The sequence below is a fragment of the Aquarana catesbeiana genome, linkage group LG01 (assembly GCF_042186555.1).
Source record: "Aquarana catesbeiana isolate 2022-GZ linkage group LG01, ASM4218655v1, whole genome shotgun sequence".
NCBI lineage: Eukaryota > Metazoa > Chordata > Amphibia > Anura > Ranidae > Aquarana > Aquarana catesbeiana.
In genome coordinates, this window is record NC_133324.1 from 762,212,943 (window position 1) to 762,240,888 (window position 27,946).

General features: G+C 43.5%; 1 protein-coding gene across 2 annotated transcripts in view; it reads left to right on the forward strand.

Moving 5' to 3' along the window:
• Nucleotides 1–27,946, forward strand: part of KLHL2 (kelch like family member 2) — a 265,189-nt gene that overhangs the window by 84,498 nt on the left and 152,745 nt on the right. For both annotated transcript variants that reach the window (XM_073606085.1, XM_073606086.1), the window contains exon 5: nucleotides 25,241–25,403. In XM_073606085.1, coding sequence (XP_073462186.1) covers nucleotides 25,241–25,403 — 163 coding nt within the window. The remainder of the gene's footprint in view (nucleotides 1–25,240; nucleotides 25,404–27,946) is intronic.

Sequence of the window (27,946 nt, forward strand, 5' to 3'; positions counted from 1 at the left end):
AGTAGACAATGCACAAATGCTTAAGGATCCAACAGTTTAAAAGTTTGTAATTCCTGTTAAAATCCTTTTTCCTTGACAGGTGACGTTACTCAGCCTGCAGTCGCTGCAATAGGCATCTGTCAGTCCCTAAAGGACCAGTTTAGACAGGCCCTTCAGGAGGTTCCTGAACAACAAGCCCGGGATTTGGCCGAACTAACAAAAGGATTATGTTTTGCCATAGACGCCATGAAAGATTCTATTCGCCAGGTGTCCTGCCTTGCGCTTGTGCTAGTACACATGCATAGGATCCTGTGGTTAAAAAAGTGGTCAGCCGAAGCACCATGCACCTGGCTGGTTTTGCTTTTCATGGGGATCGGCTATTTGGGGATGATTTGGACAAATGCATCCAAATGATTTCTAGTGGGAAAAGTACTCTTGCCAGTCAAAAGAAGTATAAACGCCCTTCATTTAAGCGGACTCTTTCTCCTGCGCCAGGGGCATCCACCTCTAGGAAGTGGCGATGGCCTCTGCCGTCACTCTAGAGGAAAACCTCAGGGTCATGTCCAAGCACAAAAGAAGTCCTGGGGGCGGAAACCTGCAAAGCAGAATTCTAAAGCCTCATTATGAAGGGACGACCCCCTCACCAGAGTGGGGGGAGGGGGGGACTTCTGCAATACTCAGAAGTCTGGCAAGAGGAAATTCAGGACAGATGGGTCATCTCCAGGGTGTCTCTAGAATACAAACCAGAATTTCGGGCGTTTCCACCGTCTCGTTTTTCTGAGGTCAAACGTTCCCAAAAATCCAGGGAAAAGGCAATCTCTGTTTTGGGCACTAGACCGATTACTGGCTATGGGGTGATCATACAAATCCCCACAGAAGAGCAAGGTTTGGGGTTTTATTTAAACCTCTTTAGGGTACCAAAACTGAATGAAGATATCAGACCCATTCTAGATCTAAAAAATCTAAATCTGTACCTTAAGATCTGCTCCTTTCGCATGGAGTCGATCAGGTCAGTGGCTTCTATTCTACAAGGAGGAGAACTTCTGCTGTCTGTCGACATCAGGGATGCATATCTGCATGTCCCTATATTTCCCACTCACCAAGGGTTTTTGCGGTTCAAGGTAGAACAGCAGCATTTTCAGTTTGTAGCCTTGCCCTTCGGGCTAGCTACAGCACCCCGGGTGTTTACAAAGTTCTGGTCCCACCTCTAGCCAGGTTAAGGGCACAGGGCATAACAGTCTAGGCGTACCTAGATGATCTATTGCTAATAGACCAGTCGGTGGCTCGTTTGGAGCAAAGCGTGTGCTAAAAAGGCTGGAGTACTTGGGTCTGATCATAGACACAGCCCACAAAAAGGTGTTCTTGCCTCAGGCAAAGATCAACTCCATAATAAAGCTGGTGCGGATGGTCAGGTCGAAAGGAGAGCCCTCCATTCACCTTTGCATGAGGTTGTCTGCTTGGAACAAAACGATCTAAGCTTTAGACTTGCCAATGCGGCTGTCCCCAAAGGTGTTCCAGAGCCTCAGTTGGTGCTCGTTATCCGGGAATCTGCAGAAGGAAAAAAACTTCATACCAGTTACCTGGAAAGTGGTAACGACAGGTGCCAACCTTTCAGGTTTGGGAGCAGTCCGGTAAAAGATAACTGTCCAGGGACAGTGGTCCAGAACAGAAAAAGCCTTGCCCATCAACATCCTAGAGATTCGGGCAGCGCGTCTGGCTCTGAAGCCCTGAACATTCAGGTTACGGGATTGTCCTGCAGTTGTTCCCGAGGGAGTGGTCCCTTCACCCCAAAATTATTTCTGGCTATATGCCAAAGATGGGGGATCCCCCAATAAATCCTTTCCTGGAGAAATAGAGAAGGCCTATATAGATACCCAAGGAAAATGTTATTTTGTTATATATGATTGGACAACAGAGGTATATTACAGTGGCAGTATATATTCCACCTCCGTTTTCTGTGGGAGTTTTAAATGGGATAATGGAAAAAATGATTCAATATTTTCCAGCAAAGCTACTGCTTATTGGAGATTTCAACTTGGTCTTATCCCCAGAGCTGGATAGATCAAAACCTCCTAAGCAGATTTATATAACTGGGTGCAGGCGACAGGGATAACAGAAATTTGGGGATGGAGAAACCCTGAAAAAAAGAACTTATTCCTGCATTTCTACTTCCTACAAAACAGCGTCTAGAATAGATCTAGCATTTGCGGATCCTGCAGTGTTAGCAGACATTGCGGAAGCCGCATATTTACCTTGTGGCCTTTCAGATCATGCTCCCCAATTTTTGTCGATAGGTATGCCCACTCTGAGGAATGCATCACTGTGGAGATTAACTCCACAGTGGGTGTTATACCCGGAAATAGCGGAAAAAATGACATCTATAATAATGGAATGTTGGGAGAGTAATGCTGGATCGGCCTCTGTGAATATTGTCTGGGATGCATTCAAGGCGTATCTGCGAGGACAATATATCTCAAAAATTTCAGCGGTTAATAAAAAACAGAAGGTTAAGATACAAGAGCTGCAGAAGCAGATAGAATTTCAGAAGGAAAAATATGGTCAAGACCTAAGTAGTAATAACTTTGATTTAATGATGGCTGCACAAAGAGATCCACATTTACATATAAAAGAAATAACAAGGCTAGAATTATATAGAAATAGAACAAATATTTTTGAGCAGGGGGACAAAAGTGGGAGATACTTGGCGAGATTAGCACAACAAGAATATCAAGATACAACTATTTCAGAGATTGAGACTTTAAAAGGACAGAGAGTAAAAGAACCTAAGGAGATATTGGAGACTAGGGATGAGCCGAACACCCCCCGGTTCGGTTCGCACCAGAACCCGCGAACGGACCGAAAGTTCGCACGAACGTTAGAACCCCATTGACGTCTATGGGACTCGAACGTTCAAAATCAAAAGTGCTCATTTTAAAGGCTAATTTGCATGGTATTGTCCTAAAAAGGGTTTGGGGACCCGGGTCCTACCCCAGGGGACATGTATCAATGCAAAAAAAACTTTTAAAAACGGCCGTTTTTTCGGGAGCAGTGATTTTAATGATGCTTAAAGTAAAAAAAAAAAAAAAGTGAAATATTCCTTTAAATATCGTACTTGGGGGGTGTCTATAGTATGCCTGTAAAGTGACGCGTGTTTCCCATGTTTAGAACAGTCCCTGCACCAAATGTCATTTTTAAAGGAAAAAATCTCATTTAAAACTGCTTGCGGGTTTAATGTCATGTCGGGTCATGGCAATATGGATGAAAATCAGAGAGACAAACGGCATGGGTACTCCCCAGTCCATTACCAGGCCCTTTGGGTCTTGTATGGATATTAAGGGGAACCCCGCACCCAAATTAAAATAAGGAAAGGTGTGGGGCCACCAGGCCCTATATACTCTGAACAGCAGTATACAGGCGGTGCAAACAAGACAGGGACTGTAGGTTTGTTGTTAAGTAGAATCTGTTTGTAATTTTGAACATTTTTAACGTGTTTAGCTCCAGCCAAAAAATCTTTTCTAAGCTTTTTGGAAAACATAGGGAAGGGTTATCACCCCTGTGACATTTGTTTTGCTGTCTTTCCTCCTCTTCAGAAGATTTCACCTCACTTTTTTGTCCCAATGAAAAATGTTTTTTGAAAATTTGGGTTTTTTTGTGGAACAAGGATTGGAAAGCATCAGTGGAAAGGAGAAATTGTTTTCCCATATTAACTCTTACAGGAGAGAATTTCCCTTCCTAGGGGTAGATTTCATCTCACTTCCTGTTGTCTCCTTCCGTTTGCAAGTAGGAGTCGTTTGTAAGTTAGATGTTTGAAAGTAGGGTCCTGCCCTATATACTCAGCAGAAATTTGGGCCTTAGGTGTTGCTGTGGCCACAACACTGTAAGCCCTCACAGGGTCCTGCTGTGAAATATTAGATCAAGAATTGTAATTACATGCCCCTGTTGAACAGGAGCTGAAAAATTAGGCCTTAGGCACTGGTGCTGGTGCCACAACACTGCAACCCCTCACAGACACTCTAGTTGGAACGCAGGAACGAGCCCTGCTGCAAAGTATTGCTTCAAAAATTGTAATTACACGCCCCTGTTAAACAGGGGCTGAAAAATTGTGCCTTAGGCACTGGTTGTGGCGCCCAGAACCAAAAATGTTCTTACAAGCTATCAGCGTGATGATTGAGGAGGAAGAGGATAATTACTCAGGGATAGTCACTCAGCATCAGCATAGGCAGTCTTTGAAGGGATCTGAGATTTCAAAAAAAATTATTCGGTTACATCAGCATCAGGTGCTTGGTAGCTGGTGGTGATCCAAGACTCATTCATTTTTATGAAGGTCAGCCGATCGACCGAGTCGGTGGACAGACGCACCCTGTGATCGGTTACCACGCCTCCAGCAGCACTGAATGTGCGTTCCGAAAGAACGCTGGATGCAGGACAGGCCAGTAGCTCAATTGCATACTGTGCAAGCTCTGGCCAGTGATCCATCCTCAAGACCCAGTAACCCAGAGGATTTTCGGTGGGAAAGGTGTCCAAGTCTGATCTTGCCCCTAGGTATTCCTGCACCATGTAAAACAGACGCTGGCGATGGTTGCTGGAACCGATCATACCTTGGGGCTGCGGACCAAAAAATTTTCTGAACGCATCGGTCAGACGGCCACCTTCTCCACCGCTCCTTCTTTGACTGACCGAAGCCTCAGCAACACGTTGTCCAGAAACAGGAGTTTGTAACCTCCCAGTCTCTGGGAACGTGTTGCACAGACCTTTCTGCAAGGCCTCCCGAAGATGTTTCATCCTCTGCTCCCTCTGTGATGGCAAGATAAGGTCCGCAACCTTACCCTTGTAACGTGGATCAAGGAGGGTTGCCAGCCAGTATTGGTCCTTCTCCTTGATACCACGAATACGAGGATCCTTACGCAGGCTTTGCAGGATCAGGGAGGCCATGCAGCGTAGGTTTGCTGAGGCATTCGGTCCGGAGCCCTCTGGGTCACTAAGAACGACATGGTCCGCAGCCACCTCCTCCCAGCCACGTACAAGTCCATGTGTTTCTTGGGACTGATCCCTTAAAGACTGCTGCTGATGCTGAGTGCCAGGCTCCACCTCCATACTGACACAATCTTCCTCCTCCTCCTCCTCCTCCTCCTCTTCCTTCTCGTCCTCTTCCTGTGTGATCGGCGGGCACGCAGGAACACTGTCTGGATAAAGGGGGCCTTGAGAGTTAAGGAAGTCCTCCTCTTCCTGCCTCTGTTCTGCCTCAAGTGCCCTGTCCATTATTCCACGCAGCGTGTGCTCCAACAGGTGGACAAGGGGGACAGTGTCACTGATGCATGCACTGTCCCTGCTCACCATCCTCGTGGCCTCCTCGAATGGTGACAGGACAGTGCATGCATCCCTGATCATGGCCCACTGGCGTGGGGAAAAAAAACCAAGCTCCCCTGACCCTGTCCTGGTGCCATAGTCGCACAGGTACTCATTGATGGCCCTCTGCTGCGTGTGCAGCCGCTGCAGCATGGCCAACGTTGAGTTCCACCTGGTGGGCATGTCACAGATTAGGCGGTTCTTGGGCAGGTTAAACTCCTTTTGGAGGTCCGTCAGCCGAGCACTGGCATTATATGACCGGTGGAAATGCACACAGACTTTCCTGGCCTGCCTCAGGACATCCTGTAAGCCCGGGTACCTGCTCAAGAACCGCTGCACCACCAAGTTAAGGACGTGAGCCAAACAGGGCACATGGGTCATTTGTCCCTGTCGGAGGGCAGAGAGGAGGTTGGTGCCATTGTCGCAAACCACCATTCCTGCCTTAAGTTGGCGTGGCGTCAACCACTTCTGAACCTGCCCCTGCAGAGCTGACAGAACCTCTGCCCCAGTGTGGCTCCTGTCCCCCAAGCACACCAGCTCAAGCACCGCATGACATCTTTTGGCCTGCGTACTTGCGTAGCCCCTTGAACGCCTACGGAGCACCGCTGGTTCCGAGGAAGAGGCCATGGAGGAAGAAGAAGAGGAGGGGGTGGAGGAGAGAGGTGTGTCACAATCAGCATTTTGGAGGCGTGGTGGCGGAACAACCTCCAACACTACTGCACCTTGTCCTGCATCCTTCCCAGCTGCCAGCAGAGTCACCCAATGCGCCGTGAAACTTAGGTAACGTCCCTGTCCATGCCTGCTGGACCATGAGTCAGCGGTAATATGCACCTTACCGCTGACCGCCCTGTCCAGCGAGGCATGGACATTGCCTTCCACATGCCGGTAGAGAGCCGGAATCGCCTTCCGTGAGAAAAAGTGGCGTTTGGGTACCTGCCACTGAGGAACCGCACATTCCACAAACTCACGGAAGGGGGCAGAGTCTACCAACTGAAAAGGCAGCAGTTGAAGTGCTAGCAATTTTGCCAAGCTAGCATTCAACCGCTGGGCATGTGGATGGCTGGGAGCAAACTTCTTTCGGCGGTGCAGCAGCTGGGGCAGGGAAATTTGCCTGGTACAATCTGACGTCGGTGTACCAAAAGCAGATTGCCCACAAGTACTTGGCTGTGACACACCTAATTCTACACCTTCATTCCTCTCACTGCAGGTCTCAGAGAGGACTGAAGGTCTAGTGGGGTTGGAAATCTCAGCTGATGAGGAGCAAGGAGAGATCCTCTTTGTTCTTTGGTGTGGGTCTTTTAGATACGCTTGCCAACGAACTGCATGGCAGGTCAACATATGTCTGGTCAAGCATGTGGTACCCAAGCGGGAGATGTTTTGGCCACGCGAGATACGCTTGAGACATATGTTGCAAATAGCAGCGGTGCGATCTGATGCACTCGTCTCAAAAAAGGCCCACACCAAAGAACTTTTTGAATAACGCGCAGAGACTGCAGCGCCCTGCACATGTGGAGCTTTGGGGTGTGATGCAGTCAATGTGCTGCCCTTAGGCTGGCCCCTGGAGGGCATCCTGCCTCGTTGGTGATGTGCCGCCGCCTCCTCCTCCTCCTCCTCCTCCTCCTCCTCCTCCTCTCTCCTATCAGGCACCCACGTTGAGTCAGTGACCTCATCATCCCCTCCCTCCTCATCACTGGAGCAAACCTGGCAGTATGCTGCAGCAGGGGGAGCATGACTGCCAGATTGCTGTCCTTCTTGGGCACCCCCTCTGTCCGTGCTCATGTTACTGCCTTCATCGAGCTCAGTATCGTCATCAGAGCCTTCCAAACGCTGGGCATCCTCCTGGAGCATGTACCCAACACTGTGGTCAAACAGTTCGAGGGAATCCTCATGAGGACATGGTGGAGCTAGGGAAGGAGTCACTGATGACATTGAGCTGAGGGAAGAGGCCGCTGCTTTGCCAGACAAAGCACCCTGGGCATGGGTGAGAGAGGATGAGGAGGATGAGGAAGGCTTGGTCATCCACTCGACCAAGTCTTCCGCATGTTGCGGCTCAACACGGCCAGCTGCCGAAAAAAAGGCCAAGCGTGTCCCATGGCCACGTGCTGATGAGGATGCACCGTCTCCACGACCAGCACTAGACACAGAGCCTGCTTGCCCTCTCTTATTGGCTTGTGACTGTCTGCCTCTCCTTCTTGGCCTTCCAGACATACTAATGGCCTGTAGCTGCACTAAGCTGGGATAGAACACCTGTAATTTTCTTCAGGTAGCTTTATATACTGTAACCAGACAAGCCTGCCTGTCAGTAGGAAGATAACAGGAACGGATCTAGCTGAACACTGTGAGCAGGACGCACTGTACTAAATGTAAATAGTCTAGCTGCCTGACCGTGGTACTAATAGGATCAAATAGAACACCTGTAATTTTCTTCAGGTAGCTTTATATACTGTAACCAGACAAGCCTGCCTGTCAGTAGGAAGATAACAGGAACGGATCTAGCTGAACACTGTGAGCAGGACGCACTGCACTAAATGTAAATAGCTAGAAGATAACAGGAACGGATCTAGCTGAACACTGTGAGCAGGACGCACTGCACTAAATGTAAATAGCAGGAACGGCTCTAGCTGAACACTGTGAGCAGGACGCACTGCACTAAATGTAAATAGCAGGAACGGATCTAGCTGAACACTGTGAGCAGGACGCACTGCACTAAATGTAAATAACAGGAACGGATCTAGCTGAACACTGTGAGCAGGACGCACTGCACTAAATGTAAATAGTCTAGAAGATAACAGGAACGGATCTAGCTGAACACTGTGAGCAGGACGCACTGCACTAAATGTAAATAGCAGGAACGGATCTAGCTGAACACTGTGAGCAGGACGCACTGCACTAAATGTAAATAGCAGGAACGGATCTAGCTGAACACTGTGAGCAGGACGTACTGCACTAAATGTAAATAGCAGGAACGGATCTAGCTGAACACTGTGAGCAGGACGCACTGCACTAAATGTAAATAGTCTAGAAGATAACAGGAACGGATCTAGCTGAACACTGTGAGCAGGACGCACTGCACTAAATGTAAATAGCAGGAACGGATCTAGCTGAACACTGTGAGCAGGACGCACTGCACTAAATGTAAATAGCAGGAACGGATCTAGCTGAACACTGTGAGCAGGACGCACTGCACTAAATGTAAATAGTCTAGAAGATAACAGGAACGGATCTAGCTGAACACTGTGAGCAGGACGCACTGCACTAAATGTAAATAGCAGGAACGGATCTAGCTGAACACTGTGAGCAGGACGCACTGCACTAAATGTAAATAGCAGGAACGGATCTAGCTGAACACTGTGAGCAGGACGCACTGCACTAAATGTAAATAACAGGAACGGATCTAGCTGAACACTGTGAGCAGGACGCACTGCACTAAATGTAAATAGTCTAGAAGATAACAGGAACGGATCTAGCTGAACACTGTGAGCAGGACGCACTGCACTAAATGTAAATAGCAGGAACGGATCTAGCTGAACACTGTGAGCAGGACGCACTGCACTAAATGTAAATAACAGGAACGGATCTAGCTGAACACTGTGAGCAGGACGCACTGCACTAAATGTAAATAGCAGGAACGGATCTAGCTGAACACTGTGAGCAGGACGCACTGCACTAAATGTAAATAGCAGGAACGGATCTAGCTGAACACTGTGAGCAGGACGCACTGCACTAAATGTAAATTGCAGGAACGGATCTAGCTGAACACTGTGAGCAGGACGCACTGCACTAAATGTAAATAGTCTAGAAGATAACAGGAACGGATCTAGCTGAACACTGTGAGCAGGACGCACTGCACTAAATGTAAATAGCAGGAACGGATCTAGCTGAACACTGTGAGCAGGACGCACTGCATTAAATGTAAATAGTCTAGATAGAAGATAACAGGAACGGATCTAGCTAAACTGAATACAGTGTATATATATATATGCAACACCTGGGATGCATATATATACACAATACACTGTAAGTGCAGCTAACTGACTGACTGTTCTGCCTAATCTATCTAACTCAAATCAAATGACACTGTCTCTCTCTCTATCTCTCAGCACACCGGAACACACACTACACAGGGCCGCCGTGCAGGCGGCCTTATATAGTGTGGGGTGTGTACTAAATCCCCTGAGCCATAATTGGCCAAAGCCACCCTGGCTTTGGCCAATTACAGCTCTCTCTACTGACGGCGCTGTGATTGGCCAAGCATGCGGGTCATAGTGCATGCTTGGCCAATCATCAGCCAGCAATGCACTGCGATGCCGCAGTGAATTATGGGCCGTGACGTGCCACACGAATTTGGCGCGAACGGCCCATATCGTTCGCAATTCGACGAACGATCGAACAGCCGATGTTCGAGTCGAACATGGGTTCGACTCGAACACGAAGCTCATCCCCATTGGAGACCTTCAGAGAGTACTATAGTTTGCTATATGCCTCTTCTCTCCCCTTCGACTTCCACCCGGAGATTATGGTGGACCTTTTGGACCGGGTAGCCCTTGGGTGGCTGTCGGACAGGGAGAGAGAGAGATACTTTGTCCAGTTACAAGTGAGGAGATCATGAAGGCCATACATACAGTCAGGTCCATAAATATTGGGACATCGACACAATCCTAAACTTTTTGGCTCTATACACCACCACAATGGATTTGACATGAAACTAACAAGTTGTGCTTCATAACTGCAGACTTTCAGTTTTAATTTGAGGGTATTTACATCCAAATCAGGTGAACAGTGTAGGAATTACAACAGTTTGTATATGTGCCTCCCACTTTTTAAGGGACCAAAAATAATGGGACAATTGGCTGCTCAGCTGTTCCATGGCCAGGTGTGTGTTATTCTCTCATTATCCCATTTACAAGGAGCAGATAAAAGGTCCAGAGTTAATTTCAAGTGTGCTATTTGCATTTGGAATCTGTTGCTGTCAACTCTCAATATGAGATCCAAAGAGCTGTCACTATCAGTGAAGCAAGCCATCATTGGGCTGAAAAAACAAAACAAACCCATCAGAGAGATAGCAAAAACATTAGGTGTGGCCAAATCAACTGTTTGGAACATCCTTAAAAAGAAAGAACGCACCGGTGAGCTCAGCAACACCAAAAGACCCTGGAGACCACGGAAAACTGTGGTGGACGACCACAGAAGAATTCTTTCCCTGGTGAAGAAAACACCCTTCACAACAGTTGGCCAGATCAATAACACTCTCCAGGAGGTAGGTGTATGTGTGTCAAAGTCAACAATCAAGAGAAGACTTTACTAGAGTGAATGCAGAGGGTTCACCACAAGATGTAAGCCATCGGTGAGCCTCAAAAACATGAAGGCCAGATTAGAGTTTGCCAAACAACATCTAAAAAAGCCTTCACAGTTCTGGAATAACATCCTATGGACAGATGAGACCAAGATCAACTTGTACCAGAGTGATAGGAAGAGAAAAGTATGGAGAAGGAAAGGAACTGCTCATGATCCAAAGCATACCACCTCATCATTGAAGCATGGTGGTGGTAGTGTCATGGCGTGGTTATGTATGGCTGCCAATGGAACTGGTTCTCTTGTATTTATTGATGATGTAACTGCTGACAAAAGCAGCAGGATGAATTCTGAAGTGTTTCGGGCAATATTATCTGCTCATATTCAGCAAAATGCTTTAGAACTCATTGGACGGTGCTTCACAGTGCAGATGGACAATGACCCGAAGCATACTGCGAGAGCAACCAAAGAGTTTTTTAAGGGAAAGAAGTGGAATGTTATGCAATGGCCAAGTCAATAACCTGACCTGAATCCGATTGAGCATGCATTTCACTTGCTGAAGATAAAACTGAAGGGAAGATGCCCCAAGAACAAGCAGGAACTGAAGACAGTTGCAGTAGAGGCCTGGCAGAGCATCATCAGGGATGAAACCCAGCGTCTGGTGATGTCTATGTGTTCCAGACTTCAGGCTGTAATTGACTGCAAAGGATTTGCTACCAAGTATTAAAAAGTAGGGCTGTTACTGATTAAAATTTTCGTGTTCGATTAATCTATTTTTTTTTTAAATCGATCGACTAATTTCGATTAATTCTAACGCACATACAGATCCAACCACTTTTAGCTGATTTAGCACTGTTTTAGCAACGGCCGAAGCCGGACATTGCGGGGCATGGCTAGGACGTCACACGCCATAAACTCAGCCTTACCGTGCCCATAATCGCAGACTTACCGTGCCCATAATTGCAACCTCACCGTGCCCATAATCTCAGCCTCGCCGTGCCCATGATCGCAGCCTCGCCGTGCCCATGATCGCAGCCTTGCCGTGCCCATGATCGCAGCCTCGCCGTGCCCATAATCGCAGCCTCGCCGTGCCCATAATCGCAGCCTCGCCGTGCCCATAATCGCAGCCTCGCCGCGCCTATAATCGCAGCCTCACCAGGCCCATAATGCAGTCTCACTGTGCCCATAATCGCAGCCTCACTGTCAGTGCCGGTGCCTGGATTACACGGTCTGTGGGCATTAACCGCTGTGTGTCTCGGAGCTGAGTGTGAAAACTTTGGCCACGCCGTGAGAAAAGTCCCGCCCTCCTCCTAGATCAGCTCGTGTGATAGACAGAACACTGTGTCTATCACACGAGCTGATCTAGGAAGAGGGTGGGACTTTTCTCACAGCGCGGCCAAAGTGAGAGACAGAACACTGTGTCTATCACATGAGCTGATCTAGGAGGAGGGCGGAACTTTTCTCACAGCGCGGCCAAAGTTTTCACACTCAGCTCGGAGACACACAGCGGGAGATGGCTGCAGACTGTATATGACGTAGTGGAGGAGGAGGGAGCGGAGCGCTGCGCTGCAGTCACAGCTTGTCCCAAAGCAGCCCCAGGGCAGGCAGCCTACCGATCAAAATAATTTTGATCGATCAAAAAAATTAATGATTAATCGAAGAATTAAACTTTAATTTCCCCAGCCCTATTAAAAAGTGAAAGTTTGATGGATGATTGTTAATCTGTCCCATTACTTTTGGTCCCTTAAAAAGTGGGAGGCACATATACAAACTGTTGTAATTCCTACCCCGGTCACCTAATTTGGATGTAAATACTCTCAAATTAAAGCTGACAGTATGCAGTTATAAAGCACATCTTGTTCGTTTCATTTCAAATCCATTGTGGTGGTGTATAGAATCACCAAAAAGATTAGAATTGTGTTGATGTCACAATATTTATGGACCTGACTGTACATTTCCAGGAGAAAAGGCACCAGGTCCAGACGGAATTCCGGTGGATTTCTATAAAAAATATGGAGCTTTGGTAGCCCCAAAACTTGCAGAAGTATTTAAAAGTGGGTTATTGAAAGGGGCCCTTCCAGACTCAATGAGACAGGCACATATAACTTTAATATATAAATGAAAGATCCAAAACTATGCTCTTCATATAGGCCAATAGCACTACTAAATATAGATTTTAAAATATTGACAAAAAATATTAACGTTAAGATTACAACCCCTGCTTAGAAACAGTATAGACTCGGATCAGACAGGATTTATGCCACAGAGTACAACGGACGTAAACCCATGTCGGCGGTTAAACTGGGGGGAAAGTTATCAACTTAACTCTGTTAACTCTGGACCTTTTATCTGCCCCCTCTCTCCAACGCTCTTTGCGATAGCAATAGAGCCAGTGGCAGAGGCTCTAAGGACCTCGCCAAATATCCAAGAATTCCGAGGGGGGGGTTGCTGGAAGAGCCCTGTATGCCGACGACATGCTGTTATTCTTGAGAGATGCAGGCCCCCCTTGGAAGGAGCCTTAGAAATATTAGTTACTTTTTCATTATTTACAGGGCTTAAAGTAAACTGGGGTAAGTCTCTATTGTTCCCCATTGACCAGAGAGCACAAGATACTGCTGCCCCGGATTTGCTATTGAAATGGGTAACGAAATTTAAGTATCTCAGTATAATAATATCCCGACAGGTCGAGGGTTTTTAAATGTCGAACTTGGATCAAGTAATACAGGAGTTTAAGAAAAAATTAAAGGTATGGGGGAAGCGTTGCCCCTGTGGCTATTAGGACGTATACATTTAATAACAATGAAGATTCTCCCTAAATTTTTATATCTGTTTAGAAATTCTCCACAATGGTTGCCTAAGTTTTTTTACACAGTTGCATGGTATGTTTTCTGCATTTATATGGGCAAACAAGCCTGCTAAAATTAAATTGAGTTCACTTATGCGACCGGTAGTGCAGGGGCGATTGGCCTTCCCAGACTTCTATAAGTATTGAATAGCTACACAGTTAGTAATAGTGGGGAGATGGCTGAACCCTGACGGGTTTGATTCTGCTACAATGTTGAAAGCAGCAGTGGTCCAATTGGTAGAGGCACTTCAAGGATTATTATATCGGGGGTCAAAATCTAGGTGGGATTAGACCCCTTCGATGATAGCAATAAAAATATGGAGAGCTGCAATAGTTAAAGAGGGATATTCGAGAACTAATTTATCCCCAAATACTCCTATGGAGAAAATTCAGAGTTGCCACATCTAGACTCTATTCAAGATCCAGGGGCATGGACTAAATTTGGGGCTAAAAAGCTATCACAAGTAATACACGGAGGAAAATTCTCCACTTTTGTAGAGATGAGGCAGTGTTGGAATATACCTGAGAGTTATAATTTCAGATATATGCAGCTTACCCATACTCTATTAGCTCAATTTCCCAAGGGTGCTCCACAATTCATGGAATGGGATCTAGAGCAAATGTTAAGGAAAAAAAATGAAAAGAAGTCAATTTCAACTCTGTATACTTGCCTATTAAAGACTACATCGTCAGACATAAGCAAATTATGCGAATGTTGGACAAGAGATGTCCCAAATTTGGTAGAAGAGAATTGGGAGGAGATCTGGAGGTTCCCATTTCAGATATTAGTATCACTTTGAGACAAACTAATACAATTTAAAATAACACATAGGAGTTATTATACATCATACAAGTTATTTAAGATCTGCCCATTAAACTCCCAAAATTGTTGGAGATGTGCAGGTATACCAGGAAATGTTATCCATATATTTTGGTCTTGTCTGAAGATCTGCCTATTAGGATTAATAGGGAAGAAAATTATACCTACAGAAAAGAGAACACAGGTGGGCCTATTACTGTTTTATGCTAGAAAGACAATAGTGTTGAGCTGGAAGAAGGTCGAAGCTCCGTCGTTGGTATATTGGAAAAAATCTAGTGAATAGTAACTTGCCATTGTATAAGAAGACATATTGTAATGGAGGATATGGAGAGAAATATGAAAGGGTATGGGCAAGTTGGATAGAGAATCCCGCGACAGCTTCAGGATAAAGAGGGTATAAAGATAGGGTAAACCACACCATAGAATAAAGCGGGAGAAGTGAATGTATAAATGTGTTTGTTTTATTTTTTTTCTTTCTTTCTCTGTGTTAATGAAATGAATGTTAGTGGAATTTTATGGAAGCTCCGGAGAGAGCAGATAAATGTAAGCTGTGAAATGTATACTTGTTTTATATGGGAAAAACTTAAAGAAATATTAATTCTCTCACAGGGGCCGATATTCCATCCTACCTTACAAACCCTAAGTTTGATGGTTTGGCTATTGAAGACCACATTCTGAAGAGACGTAGTCTCTCCGGGTCAGTGATTTCTACCTTCATTAATTAAGCCGGCTTCCAGAGTTATACATTATAGACTCTGGAGGGCTTATGTTTCCTGGTGTGAATCCAAGGGTTGCCACCCTCAGAAACATAACATAGGTAGAATTCTTGTTTTTTTCTACAAGTACAAATGAAGCTGGCCTTGAGTACTATTAAGGGCCAAGTCTCGGCTTTATCGGTCTTATTTCAAAGACCGCTTGCTTCGCATTCTTTGGTCCGGGGTTTTTATACAAGAGGTAATGCAGCTTATTCCGCCAGTTAGACCACCCTTGAACCCTTGGGACTTGAACTTAGTTTTTTGTCGGTATTGCAAAAACAGCCCTTTGAACCATTACAGCATACTCCCTGGGTCCTTCTGACAAGGGAAATAGTGTTTTGGGTTGCTATACTCTCTGCAAAAGGGTATCAGAGTTGGCTGCTCTTTCCTGTAAAGAAGCCATATTTAATTATTAAGGTGGTTTTAGGTTTTCACCTAAACCAAGATATTGTCCTACTGTTGTTTTTTTTCCCAAAACCAGTCTAGAGTAGAGCACTCACTACATTCTCTTGATGTAGTGAGAGCGGTCAAGGTCTATTTAAAGACGACTGCACAGGTCTGAAAGACTGATGTTTTATTATGCTGTCAGAGGGTCCTAGGAAGGGACAGGCAGTGTCGAAATCCACTATTGCTGAGTGGATTTGGCAAGTTATAATTCAGGCCTAATGGTTAAAAGGTAAGATTTCACCTTTTCATGTCAAAGCGCACTCTACTAGAGCAGTTAGTGCTTCTGGGGCAGTGCGTCACCAAGCCCCAATGGCTCAGATCTGCAAGGCTGCAACTTGGTCTGCAGTCCATACATTCACCAGATTTTATCAAGTGGATGTAAAAAAGGGCATGAGGATATCGCCTTTGGGCGCAGTGTGCTGCAGGCAGCAGTATAGGTGCTCAAGTCTATTGGCGCCCTACGGTTTATGTCTCCCTCCCCTCAAATAGCATTGCTATGGGATGTCCCACATAGTTATTACTATGGCGCTCTGTGTCCCGTGATGTATGATAAAGAAAATAGGATTTTTATAACAGCTTACCTGTAAAATCCTGTTCCTGGAGTACATCACGAGACACAGAGGTCCCTCCTCTCTTTTTCTGGGGTATATGTATATTGCTTTGCTACAAAAAATGAGGTGCTCCCGGTATGGGAGGGGTTATATAGGGAGTGGACTTCCTGTTTAGGGTGTGCCAGTGTCCGTCACCTGAAGGTGGCCTATAACCCACTTAGTAATTACTATGGTGCTCTGTGTCCCTTGATGGACGCCAAGAAAAGGATTTTACAGGTAAGCTGTTATAAAAAGCCTTGTTTTTGTTTGCACAATGTCACTTTTTTACAGTGCCTTGAAAAAAGTATTCATACCCCTTGACATTTACCACACTGTTGTTTTACACCCAAAAACTTAAATGTATTTTATTGGAATTTTATGTACTAGACCAACACAAAGGTGGCACATAATTGTCAAGTGGAAGGAAAATGATAAATTGTTTACAGATTTTTTTACAAATAAATATCTGAAAAGTGTGGCCTGCATTTGTATTCACCCCCTCCCCCCAAGTCAATACTCAATACAGCTGCAAGTCTTTTTGGGGATGTCTCTACCAGCTTTGCACATCTGGAGAGTGACATTTTTGCACATTCTTCTTTGCAAAATAGCTCAAGCTCTGTCAGATTTGATGGAGAGCGTCTGTGAACAGCAATTTTCAAGTCTTGCCACAGATTATCAGATGGATTTAAGTCTGGACTTTGGCTGGGCCATTCTAACACATGAATATACCCCCTTGAAATTTTCCACATTTTGTCATGTTACAACCAAAAATGTAAATGTATTTTATTGGGATTTTATGTGATAGAACAAGACAAAGTGGCACATAATTGTGAAGTGAAAGGAAAATGATAAATGGTTCTCAAATTTATTTACAAATAAATATCTGAAAAGTGTAGTGTGCATTTGTATTTTGCCCCCTTTACTCTGATACCCCTAACTAAAATCTAGTTGAAACAATTGCTTTCAGAAGTCACCTAATTAGTAAATAGAGTCCGCCTGTGTGTCATTTAATCTCAGTATATATACAGCTGTTCTGTGAAGCCCTCAGAAGTACCCTCAAAAGGGTACTCCACATCCAAAAATCATGAATGATATTCATCAAAAAACTCCTAGGTAGAATATATTCTCTTGTGTCCCAGTGGTGAAAAAAAAGTGGGGGGGGGGGGGGGGTGTTTGTGCTCCAATTGGGGTCCACAGTGTTAGCCATTCTGTAAGCCAGTCAGTAGTTTTAACATAATAGGAGGAGAGAGAGCAATGAGTAAAGTGTGCGGCTTCTCCCTTATTGTCCCAACACAGATTGGGAACAGGTTTGTGCTGAACATTTGCTGTGCTGATCATGACAACCCTTGATGTAGAGTGTATCTCATCTTTGTATTTAGTGGTTTGCTTGAAGTTCAGCTTTAATGACTGTATTTTCAAGTATCCAATAAATATGCTGTGAGATTGGGAAATGTATTGCAGTTATTATGAATGAGTATTTTTAGCACATTTAAATGTCATTATGCCTTTACCATTGAGGAATGACTCAGACTAACCCGTTCAACTAGCTGAAATTATAAGCAAACTATAAAAGTCATGATATGAGTAATAAGTCTGCTATGATCAATGCCCCTGCTGGCATTTTCAAGTCTTTTTTTTTTTTTCTCCTTTGCTCTTGACTCTTTCCTCTTGATTCTTTGCTCTTAGGAATATTTTTTGAATAATATTTAAATAGTGTATTGTATTATAAGTAGGCAGAGTTATTAAAATACCGCACAATACGGCATATTATTTCTATGTGCTGTCTCTGTGGTCAGCATGAAGTTCCAAAGCACCTTCTAAACCCTAAAGTTGTTGTAAAACCTTCCATACAGCCAGCAAAGTGACAAGCCTCAGATGATACACAGAGATTAAACAAATCCTCCTACATAAGTTGTACATGTTTATCTGCAGTCTTCTCTTCTTAACATCTGTTCAAAATCCAGAATTTATAAAGCTTGTCTGCACTGTGAGAAAAATGGTGGCAGGGAGCTGAAATTTACACTCTGAGGAGCTTAATGAGGAGAGTTCTGAGAGCTGTTTGGATTGTATCAAATGCACTGAAAAACTTAAAGTGGTTGTAAACCCTTACAGACCACTTTTTGCTACAGGCAAGCCTATAATAAGGCTTACCTGTAGCTACCCCGGATATCTCCTAAACCTACATGGTTTAGGAGATATCCCCTGTATTTGCATGTGCCAATGTCATTGTCACATGCGCACCAACACAAACTAAAGCAATGGCAGCGCCAGAGCCGCGATACCCGGAAATAACACCCGGAAGTGATGTGTTTTGTTTTTTTTTTTTTTTTGTATTTTTTTAATTTGGTTTACAACCACTTTAAACACCTAAAAAAGAAGTGTGTGCTAAATTGCATCCGGAACCACAGAAATTGTGGCTTCAGAAGGATGAGAGCTGTCAGTTTGCAAAATAATCATTTATAGCAGTAAATGTTTTTTTTAATCAAAAACCTGATGAAACTGTTTATTTTAAACCTATAGGTCAGTTACTTCCGTTTTTGTGTAATTTTCTTGTGCACATTACACTATAATACCTAGGGCAGTGATGGCGGACCTTGGCACTCCAGATTTTTTTGGAACTACATTTCCCCTGATGCTCAACTACACTGCAGAGTGCACGAGCATCATGGGAAATGTAGTTCTAAAACATCTGGGGTGTCAAGGTTCGCCATCACTGGGGGTATCTCCAAGATATTCATATTGTAAGCTCTAACGAGCAGGGCCCTCTGATTCTTCCTGTATTGAATTGTATTGTAACTGTACTGTTTACCCTTATGTTGTAAAGCACTGCACAAACTGTTGGCACTATATACATCCTGTATAATAATATTGTGTTCACCCAGTGTTTTTGTTTGGTTCCATTTAACATGCCTCATGCAAGATAAAAAGTATCAGAGTTTTCATAACTCCCTTTGACAAAGCTCTACCATGATGTTCTATCCACAGTGACCCAAACTAAATTGACAGATGCCGCTCAAGGCTCCACCGGGTCCTTTTATGTAGCAACGGCTTGGAGTGCAGACAAGGACAGAACTCGTCCCAGCTCTAGACATCTGATGGAAAAGTCCTGGAAGTCGTACATCTCTGCAAAATCCCGTAAGAAGGTGTATGACAGCCTCTGCCTGGGCTCAAACCAGGTCACACCCCCAATACATTTTTCACTCCACCCCGTGACTAAGCTCTGTGGGCGGAGTGAAACACGGGGGCGAGGCCTGGTAGGAGCCTGGGCTGAGGCTGTCGTACACCTTCTCACAGGTTTTGCAGAGATGAGCGACTTTCAAGAATTTTCCCTTTTCCTTTTAGGTGTTCTATCCACACTTACGGCAATACCCTATACTTGCGTCTGTACCATCTGCCTTACAGACGCTATTACACGAATTTGCATAAAGGAAATTTAGCATTCTTTTAGTGTTACAAGGGTTGCTTAAAGTCATATTAAAGGCATTTTTTTTATGTAAATAAAAAAGATATAGTTATATTTACCTGCTGTGTGTAACCATATTGCACAGAGCAGTCCCTTACCTCGTCTTTGGCAGTCCCCTATGTGTGCTGTCTGCTCCTTCTTCCTGCAGTTGCTCCTATAGTAAGCCATGTGCTATTAGGGGGCACCTGTGCAGGTGAGCTTCCAAGGAACAGGTACATTTTTAAGTGTAACTCCAGCCAAAAAATTCTTACATTTTAAATAGCACAGGGAAGGGTTACCTGGCCATGCATTGATGTGGGATTGCTAAACGCATCTGCCGGACAGTAAGTAGCAGCAAGATAGCCGTCCGGCGGTTTTCAGGACCAGAGTGCCATCATGCTGCTTCCGTTAAGTATGAGTCGTATGCAAGTCTGATGTTTGTAACTCGGGAACTGCCTGTATTGCATATATGAAACATAAATTATTCAGAGATTGCTAGGACTGGCAAGAACACAATCTCTTCTGTTTTTCTTTTCTCTAGCATAAGGCCTCATGCACACTGGACGTTTTTACAGCAGCTGTTTTTGGCTTCAGATGTTTGTTTCTACAGTCAGTAAACTCCCCAGCATGGTATCCTATGTGTCTATGCACACATAAGCTGTTATCAACTTTTTTTGGCTGTAAAAGAACCCCAAAACTAGTGGGTTCTAAGAGGCGTTTTTTAGATGTAGAAACGCTCTAACGCTGACAAACGCTCAAAAACGCGGATCACCAGCTTTTTTTAACGTTTTTGATCCATTGAAAAAAAACGCTAAAAAATGCTATTGCAAAAATGTTGAAAAAGTCACTGCAAAGCTACTGGCATTTTTATGACGTCCAGTGTGCATGAGGCCTAATGACTAGAAATGATCTCTTATACAAATATGAGAAGTTTAAGTATACTGTAACAGCTTCATAGAAATACAATGGCTCAGGTTAGAACCTATGACAATATTCATTAAAAGCCCACAGCTGTTGAGTTTCCTAATTTGTGCATCCGGTTGCCCGGCTTCTCTTATACATGTTTACTATGATAACAGGGAATCTGGTGTGTTGGGAGTTGTTCTTGTTTTTAACATGGGACACTCCTGGATTCTTTGTCATGGGTGACGAATATTGTGTCCTAGATATACTGTCTAACAGCAGTAATCCAACCTTTCTCTGGAATAATCACTTTGACACGTTACACAACTTTCTGGAATTAATAGCCATCCTTTTAAATAGGAGTGGATATAATGCTACTTGTTCTAGGATCACCTCTATGTAATTGGGGGTCTTGGGGGTATAATGTGTTTCTTAAACCTCTGGATACACTTAAAGCATGTGTAAAGCCAATATTTCATAATTCCTGCTGTACTATGTACTTGTATGAAAAAGTATCCTGTTTTTTTTGTATTGCTTCTTTTGTGTGAAATCCCTGGTGTTTCTCCCAGTCCCGCTGCTTTCCTATTAACCACTTAAGGACTAGCCTCGTTTTGGAATTTAGGTGTTTACATGTTTAAAACTGTTTTTTTTTGCTAGAAAATTACTTAGAACCCCCAAACATTTATTGTTTTTTTACTAACTCCCTAGAGAATAAAATGGCGGTCATTGCAATACTTTTTTTCACACCGTATTTGCGCAGCGGTCTTACAAGCGTGCTTTTTTTGGAAAAAATTCACTTTTTTGAATAAAAAAATAAGACAACAGTAAAGTTAGCCCAATTTTTTTTATATTGTGAAAGATAATGTTAAGCCAAGTAAATTGATACCCAACATGTCATGCTTCAAAATTGCGCCCGCTCGTGCAATGGAGTCAAACTTTTACCCTCAAAAATCTCCATAGGCGACGTTTAAAAAATTCTACAGGTTGCATGTTTTGCGTTAGAGGAGGTCTAGGGCTAGAATTATTGCTCTCGCTCTAACGATGCGGGCACTACTCACGTATGCGTTCGCTTCTCCGCGCGAGCTCGTCGGGACGGGGCGTTTAAAAAAAAAAAAAAAAAAAAATTATTTTTCTTATTTTATTTTACTTGATTTTATTTATTTTTACACTGTTTAAAAAAAAAAAAATGGTGTCACTTTTATTCCTATTACAAGGAATGTAAACATCCCTTGTAATAGAAAAAAGCATGACAGGTCCTCTTAAATATGAGATCTGGGGTCAAAAAGTCTTCATATCTCATATTTGGACTTAAATGCAATAAAAAAAAAAAAGTCATTTGAAAAAATTACATTGAAAAAATGTGGCTTTAAGACGTATGGGCGGAAGTGACGTTTTGACGTCGCTTCCACCCTGCAGTGTCATGGAGACGGGTGGAGGCCATCTTCCCCTCACTCATCCCCATGCACAGCTAGGGAAAGGACGCCATCGCCTCCGCCGCTGCCGACGGCTCTGGTAAGCGGCGGAGGGCACCGGATCGCGGCGGGAGGGGGGGGCCCTCTCCAGCCACCGATTAAAAGTGATTTTGCGGCGAATCCGCTGCAGAGGCTACTTTTATCTTGTAGCCGGCCAAAAATGGGGAATCCGGGGTTATGGCAGCTATCTGTTGCCATAACAATGATATCCACCTCCAAAGTAGGGAGGTATATGTACATGTGGCGGCCGGCAAGTGGTCAAAAACTGACCACTCTAAGCAGGAGAACACACTGTGGTCAGTTCTCCAGCTGTGCTGGGAACTCAGACTGCTATCCTCCAATGATCAGACTTATCCTAACACCTTCCCCCTGCACAGCCATTCACTGGGAATTTCAGTGTGCTGCTATGTCTCTTCTCCTAGCTCGTATGCAGCTGAGAACAGAGGGAATGTGATCAAATTATTTATAAAAAGAAGGGGGAAAAAGTATAATTTTTATTTATATCTATACACAAATGTTTTTCCTTTCATTTCCTTTTTAACCACTTCAAAACCGGCCACTGTATATAAACCTCCTGGACTTGGGGGGGGGGGTCTGAATAATGCCTGTAGCTACAGACATCATTCAGATATCATTCTGTTCAGCCAGCGATTCTGTACACGATAAGAATGATCATAGCGGCCGCTTGATCATTCTTATGGGCGACGGAAGGGGACTCCCCCCATCCCCCCCCCCGCCGCCATCCGGTGCTTCTCCAGGCTCTCCCGTGCCATCGGGTGCCCGGAGAACGAATCGGCCAGCGCCGGATGAGGACGAGAGAGATGACTGGTGACCAAATGCTGTCAGCATGAGATCGGTGAATTTTTTTTTCCCGCTCTCATGCTTTCCAGCCTGGAGGAGAGATGTGGGGTCTTATTGACCCCGCATCTCTCCATAAAGAGGACCTGTCACATAAATTCCTATTACAAGGGATGTTTACATTCCTTGTAATAGGAATAAAAGTGATTAAAAAAAAAATGTAAAAATAAAAAAAAATTAAGTAAAACGCCCCTGTTGCTTGCGATCAGAAGCGAACGCACACGTAAGCCCCGCCCACATATGCAAACGCCGTTCAAACCACACATGTGAGGTATTGCCGCGTGTGGTAGAGCGTGTGCAACAATTCTAGCACTAGACCTCCTCTGTAATGCTAAACTGGTAACCTGTAAAAATTTTAAAGCGTCGCCTATGGAGATTTTTAAGTTATGATGTTTGACGCCATTCCATGATTGTGCGCAATTTTAACGCGTGACATGTTAGGTATCTATTTACTCGGCGTAACATCATCTTTCACATTATACAAAAAAATTGGGCTAACTTTACTGTTTTGTTATTTTTTAATTCATGAAACCGTTTTTGTTCCCAAAAAAAAGGCGTTTGAAAAATTATTGCGCAAATACCGTACGAGATAAAACGTTGCAATGAGTGACATTTTATTCCATAGGGTGTCTGCTAAAAAACATATATAATGTTTGGGGGGTCTTAGTAATTTTCTAGCAAAAAAATGATGATTTTTACATGTAGGAGAGAAGTGCCAGAATAGGCCCGGTATTGAGGTGGTTAAAACTGAATGTGTTGTTTTACAAGGCGATTTGTTTACAATCACTTTAAGGATTGTTCCATTTTCTCTATAGAACATTCTTTCCAGCACTGAAGTCGTGTTGAGTGTAAGGAAAGTAGTACCGTAGTAGTTTTCTCTTATGACAGATACAGAAAGATTTCATAGCCTTTTTTCTTTGCTGAGAGATGATCTGTCTATGGGCAGTCATATATAGGATTGTTAAATGGGATCTTGTACAAGTAATCCTTAGATATTTCCTTGAGATATTTGAAAAACAACTGACTGTTGAGCAAGAGCATTTTATTTTTTCCCCCAATTTTTTAAAAGTCCACTACTTTTCTTGTGTTTATTCCCTATTGGCATTTCATGAAAATTCTTTTTAATGGGGGGACCTGCATGATGACCAATAACATTTTTAAAATTGTCATTTAAGTCTGACTTAGACTGGAAGTGACAAGCAACTGTTGTAGTCAATGGAAGCGTATGCCCTGACATATAGAGTGTTACTGACTGACATATAGACTTTAACAATAGAGTAGGTCCTAACCCAATTACTTAAATCTCATAGAACCTTTACGTGCAATTTAAAATGTTTTTTTTTTTTTTTACCTAAATATTTCCTAGTGTAGTGATCCTATCATAAATGTCCTTGTACAAGCATTTTCTGTTATAAGGTTACAACTGTCTCCCAAATGTGCTCCTGCGTTGTCACCCTATGAAATGCATACCTGCTGGAAGCTCCAAATTACAGTGCCAACACGCAGACCTGGTACACCACTTACCAGGAAGCCAGTCCAGAGCAATAATGTGCAGCTAACACTGGAGAAAAGTACCTTTTAGACCAGAAGTGGTCAAAAAAGACTGTGGAGATCAGCAGCACTGAGGTGCAAAAAAAATGGAAATCTGTGAAAGAAATATCTTGTAAGAGAAAAAAAACATGGCATTTGTTTTAAAACATTGTGCTTTTGCCAAATAAATGATGTTCTGTTGCAGTGTAGATCTAGTACAATTTTACATCCCTTAACAGTATACACAGACTGGAAAAAAGACCTATTAGGTTCAACCTATTCTGCCCCTAATAGAGTCCTTTCAGAAGAAAAAAAAACGTCCTGATTATCCTTGGTGAGGAAAACCCCCTGTGATTGCATGCATGGTAATCTGATGATTTTTTTTGGGGGGAGTTTTGCAGTGGGGCCCTTTGATTGGGGGAGGAGAGCGGCTGGAGGTCACATGACCAAACAGAAACAATCTGAAATAAGGTATTTAGCATCATAATTTTATACAAACCTTTACAGTCACTGTGTAGTACAGCTTGGTAGAACAGAGGGGCTGGCAGTGATCCTTCTGACTTTACAATCACTTTAACTCTAGCCCTTAACCCTAACATGTGACTTTGAACACATAACGGTTCCTGCACTACTTTGATGTGACTTGGGTGGCAGATTGTAAAGTCACAACCGTCATATTTTCTTATTAGCCAAAAAATGAGTTAAAAAAAAAAGCCAAATGCATCAAAAACCCATGTTCAGAAATGCGCCGGAAAAACGCATCAGCCGCAACCTGCATATATGTGAAGATGACCTTGGAGGAGAAGAGTGCCAGCTGCTGAACCAGCAAGGGATAGATTAGATAAAAAAAGTTTTATGTTCCCTCTAGACAAAATTGCAGAGGGAGCCCCAATGCAGGTGGAACTTTTTATTGTACCCAGAGTTCAGTGTAATTTCTGATATGTTCACGTTATCTTTGCAGGTTTTACTTCCAGCAGCCAGTCTCCTACAGCTTCAAGATGTGAGAAAAACCTGCTGCGAGTTCTTGGAATCCCAGCTACACCCTTCCAACTGCTTGGGAATCCGAGCTTTTGCTGACATGCATGCTTGCACGGAGTTGTTAGATCAGGCCAACATCTTTGCAGGTGAGTTTAAAAAAATGTTATGAGACTGTATATTTTATGTAATCTTCATGTGATTCATGTTTGATGACAATCCCTTTTTTCCATAAAAAGTTTGTAATAAAAAAATAATAATTTGAGAGGTTTATATGTGTTTTTGGTGCTTGAGATAATTAGTATATTTACAGTGTAGTTTAATAGGACACCTATGGAGATATATATATATATATATTTTTTAGTAATTTGATTGGAGATATCAAAGGTGATCATGGGGATGTCTTGGAATTTAACAATTGCCAATGTGTCAGGTGGTCTCCCCATTATAGATTATGAGAGCCGGTTAGATTTGTTGAAGGAGAAGCATAGCCAAAGCTGCTTTAGCTGTACTTCTCCACGGGATCACAATAGTGCAATTCGTTCTGCACTCCTGTGACCCCCTTTTCAGATGCCAGTGGGTTAAAGTCTGCTGTTGGCTGATGTCACTCAGGCAGCTCAGGCTCTGGATAGATCCCGACTTTACAGTCAAAATCCACCCAGGTGCCTGGACTGGCAGCTGGCTCAGCCTCTCAGTGACCTTTAACATAGAAAAAATATTTTGCACTAGGCCCTAGTGCTACCGTGAACCGCTGCAACACAAATCCTAGGATACTGGATACATAAACTACGAATACAAAAATGGTGCGCTGTTCCTTTTTAAATCATATATAATATAGCACAATGCAAATTAAGTACAAAGAAAAACCAAAGTGCAAGTGCTGATATACTGTGCAAACATGCAATAAGTGACAAAAAATTAAAATGGATTGCGAACAGTATCTCAATGTAATATACATGACAAGTTAAACATAAAGTTCATCCAAAATTTGTGTCACTGTAATAAAGTGCTACTGTAGGTGCTGAACATTCCAATATCACTCCAAACCATGCTCCAGTGTAAAAAAAGGACGTGCTCCTTGGTGCAACAATTAGCCTCTTGCCAAATGGTATAGATCTCCATCACAAGGATTAAACACAGCCTGTAATCACTCTCCACGGCAAATGCTTCCTAGCGAGCGTGTCTCCACAGCCGTCTCGCCGTGACATAGACCTTTCTTTGGGTGAGATCCACTCACCACAGGATGTAATGTGAACAGGGAGAAGCCTCAGGGAGAAGCATGAATCACGTTGACAGGTATATTGGAAAAAATAGTTACTCTTACATTGAGGCACAGAAAAAACGAGCAGTGTCACCTGTCCTACCAGCCGCGATGACATCACACGTGCACTCCACCCCATGCGTTTCCCTAAAACTATCATCTTCTGGGATTGGAGGAGACTGAGCTAGCCGCTCCTGCCCCCTCCACAGCCCATCGCTCCAGTGAGCTCTGTCTGAAAACCAAGTGATCAGCAGTCTTTGATCACTCAGTTCTCAGTCTAAAGCGGCAGGGGACATATGCAGTATCAAATGAATGCTGCATCCACCTAGGTTAATATAAATGTTTATTTTTTTATTTATTTTATCAGCATTAATGAACAGAATATTAGGGAAAACAGTCCAGCTTTTCTGATTATTAGGGACAATACAGTGCCTTGCAAAAGTATTCACCCTCTCTGGCTTTTTACCTATTTTGTTACATTACAGCCTTTAGTTCAATGTTTTTTTAATCTGAAGTATTTGTGATGGATCAGAACACAATGGTCTAAGTTGGTGAAGTAAAATTAGAAAAATATATTTTTCAGCAATAAAAAACTGATGATTGGCATGTGCGTATGTATTCACCCCCTTTGTCATGAAGCCCATAAAAATCTCTGGTGCAACCAATTACCTTCAGAAGTAGTTAATTAGTGAAATGATGTCCACCTGTGCGCAATCTAAGTGTCACGTGATCTGTCATTACATATACAAACCTTTTTGAAAAGGCTCCAGAGGCTGCAACACCTAAGCAAGAGGCACCACTAACCAAACACTGCACTTATATTGCACCTTTAATTTTTCACCACAAACTTGCGGTGGCTATATTTGAATATATTTATTCATTTATTATTAATTATCCTTGAACACATCACAGTAGCTCAAAGGCTTTTTTCATTCAACTAACCTAACACTGCCATGAAGACCAAGGAACTCTCCAAACAAGTAAGGGACAATGTTGTTGAAAAGTACAGGTCAGGGTTAGGTTATGAAGAAATATCCAAATTTTTGATGATCCCTAGGAGCACCATCAAATCATAACCCAATGGAAAGAACATGGCATAACAGCAAACCTACCAAGATACGGACGCACACCAAAACTTATGGACCGGGCAAGGAGGGCATTAATCAGAGAGGCAGCACAGAGACCTAAGGTAACCCTGGAGGAGCTGCAGAGTTCCACAGCAGAGACTGGAGTATCTGTACATAGGACGACAATAAGCCGTACACTCCATAGAGTTGGGCTTAAGAATGCCATTACTTTCAGCAAAAAACAAAACGGGAAGTTTTGAGTTTGCGAAAAGGCATGTGGGAGGCCCCAAAATGTATGGATGAAGGTGCTCTTTTCTGATGAGACTAAAATTGAACTTTTTGGCCATCAAAGCAAACGCTATGT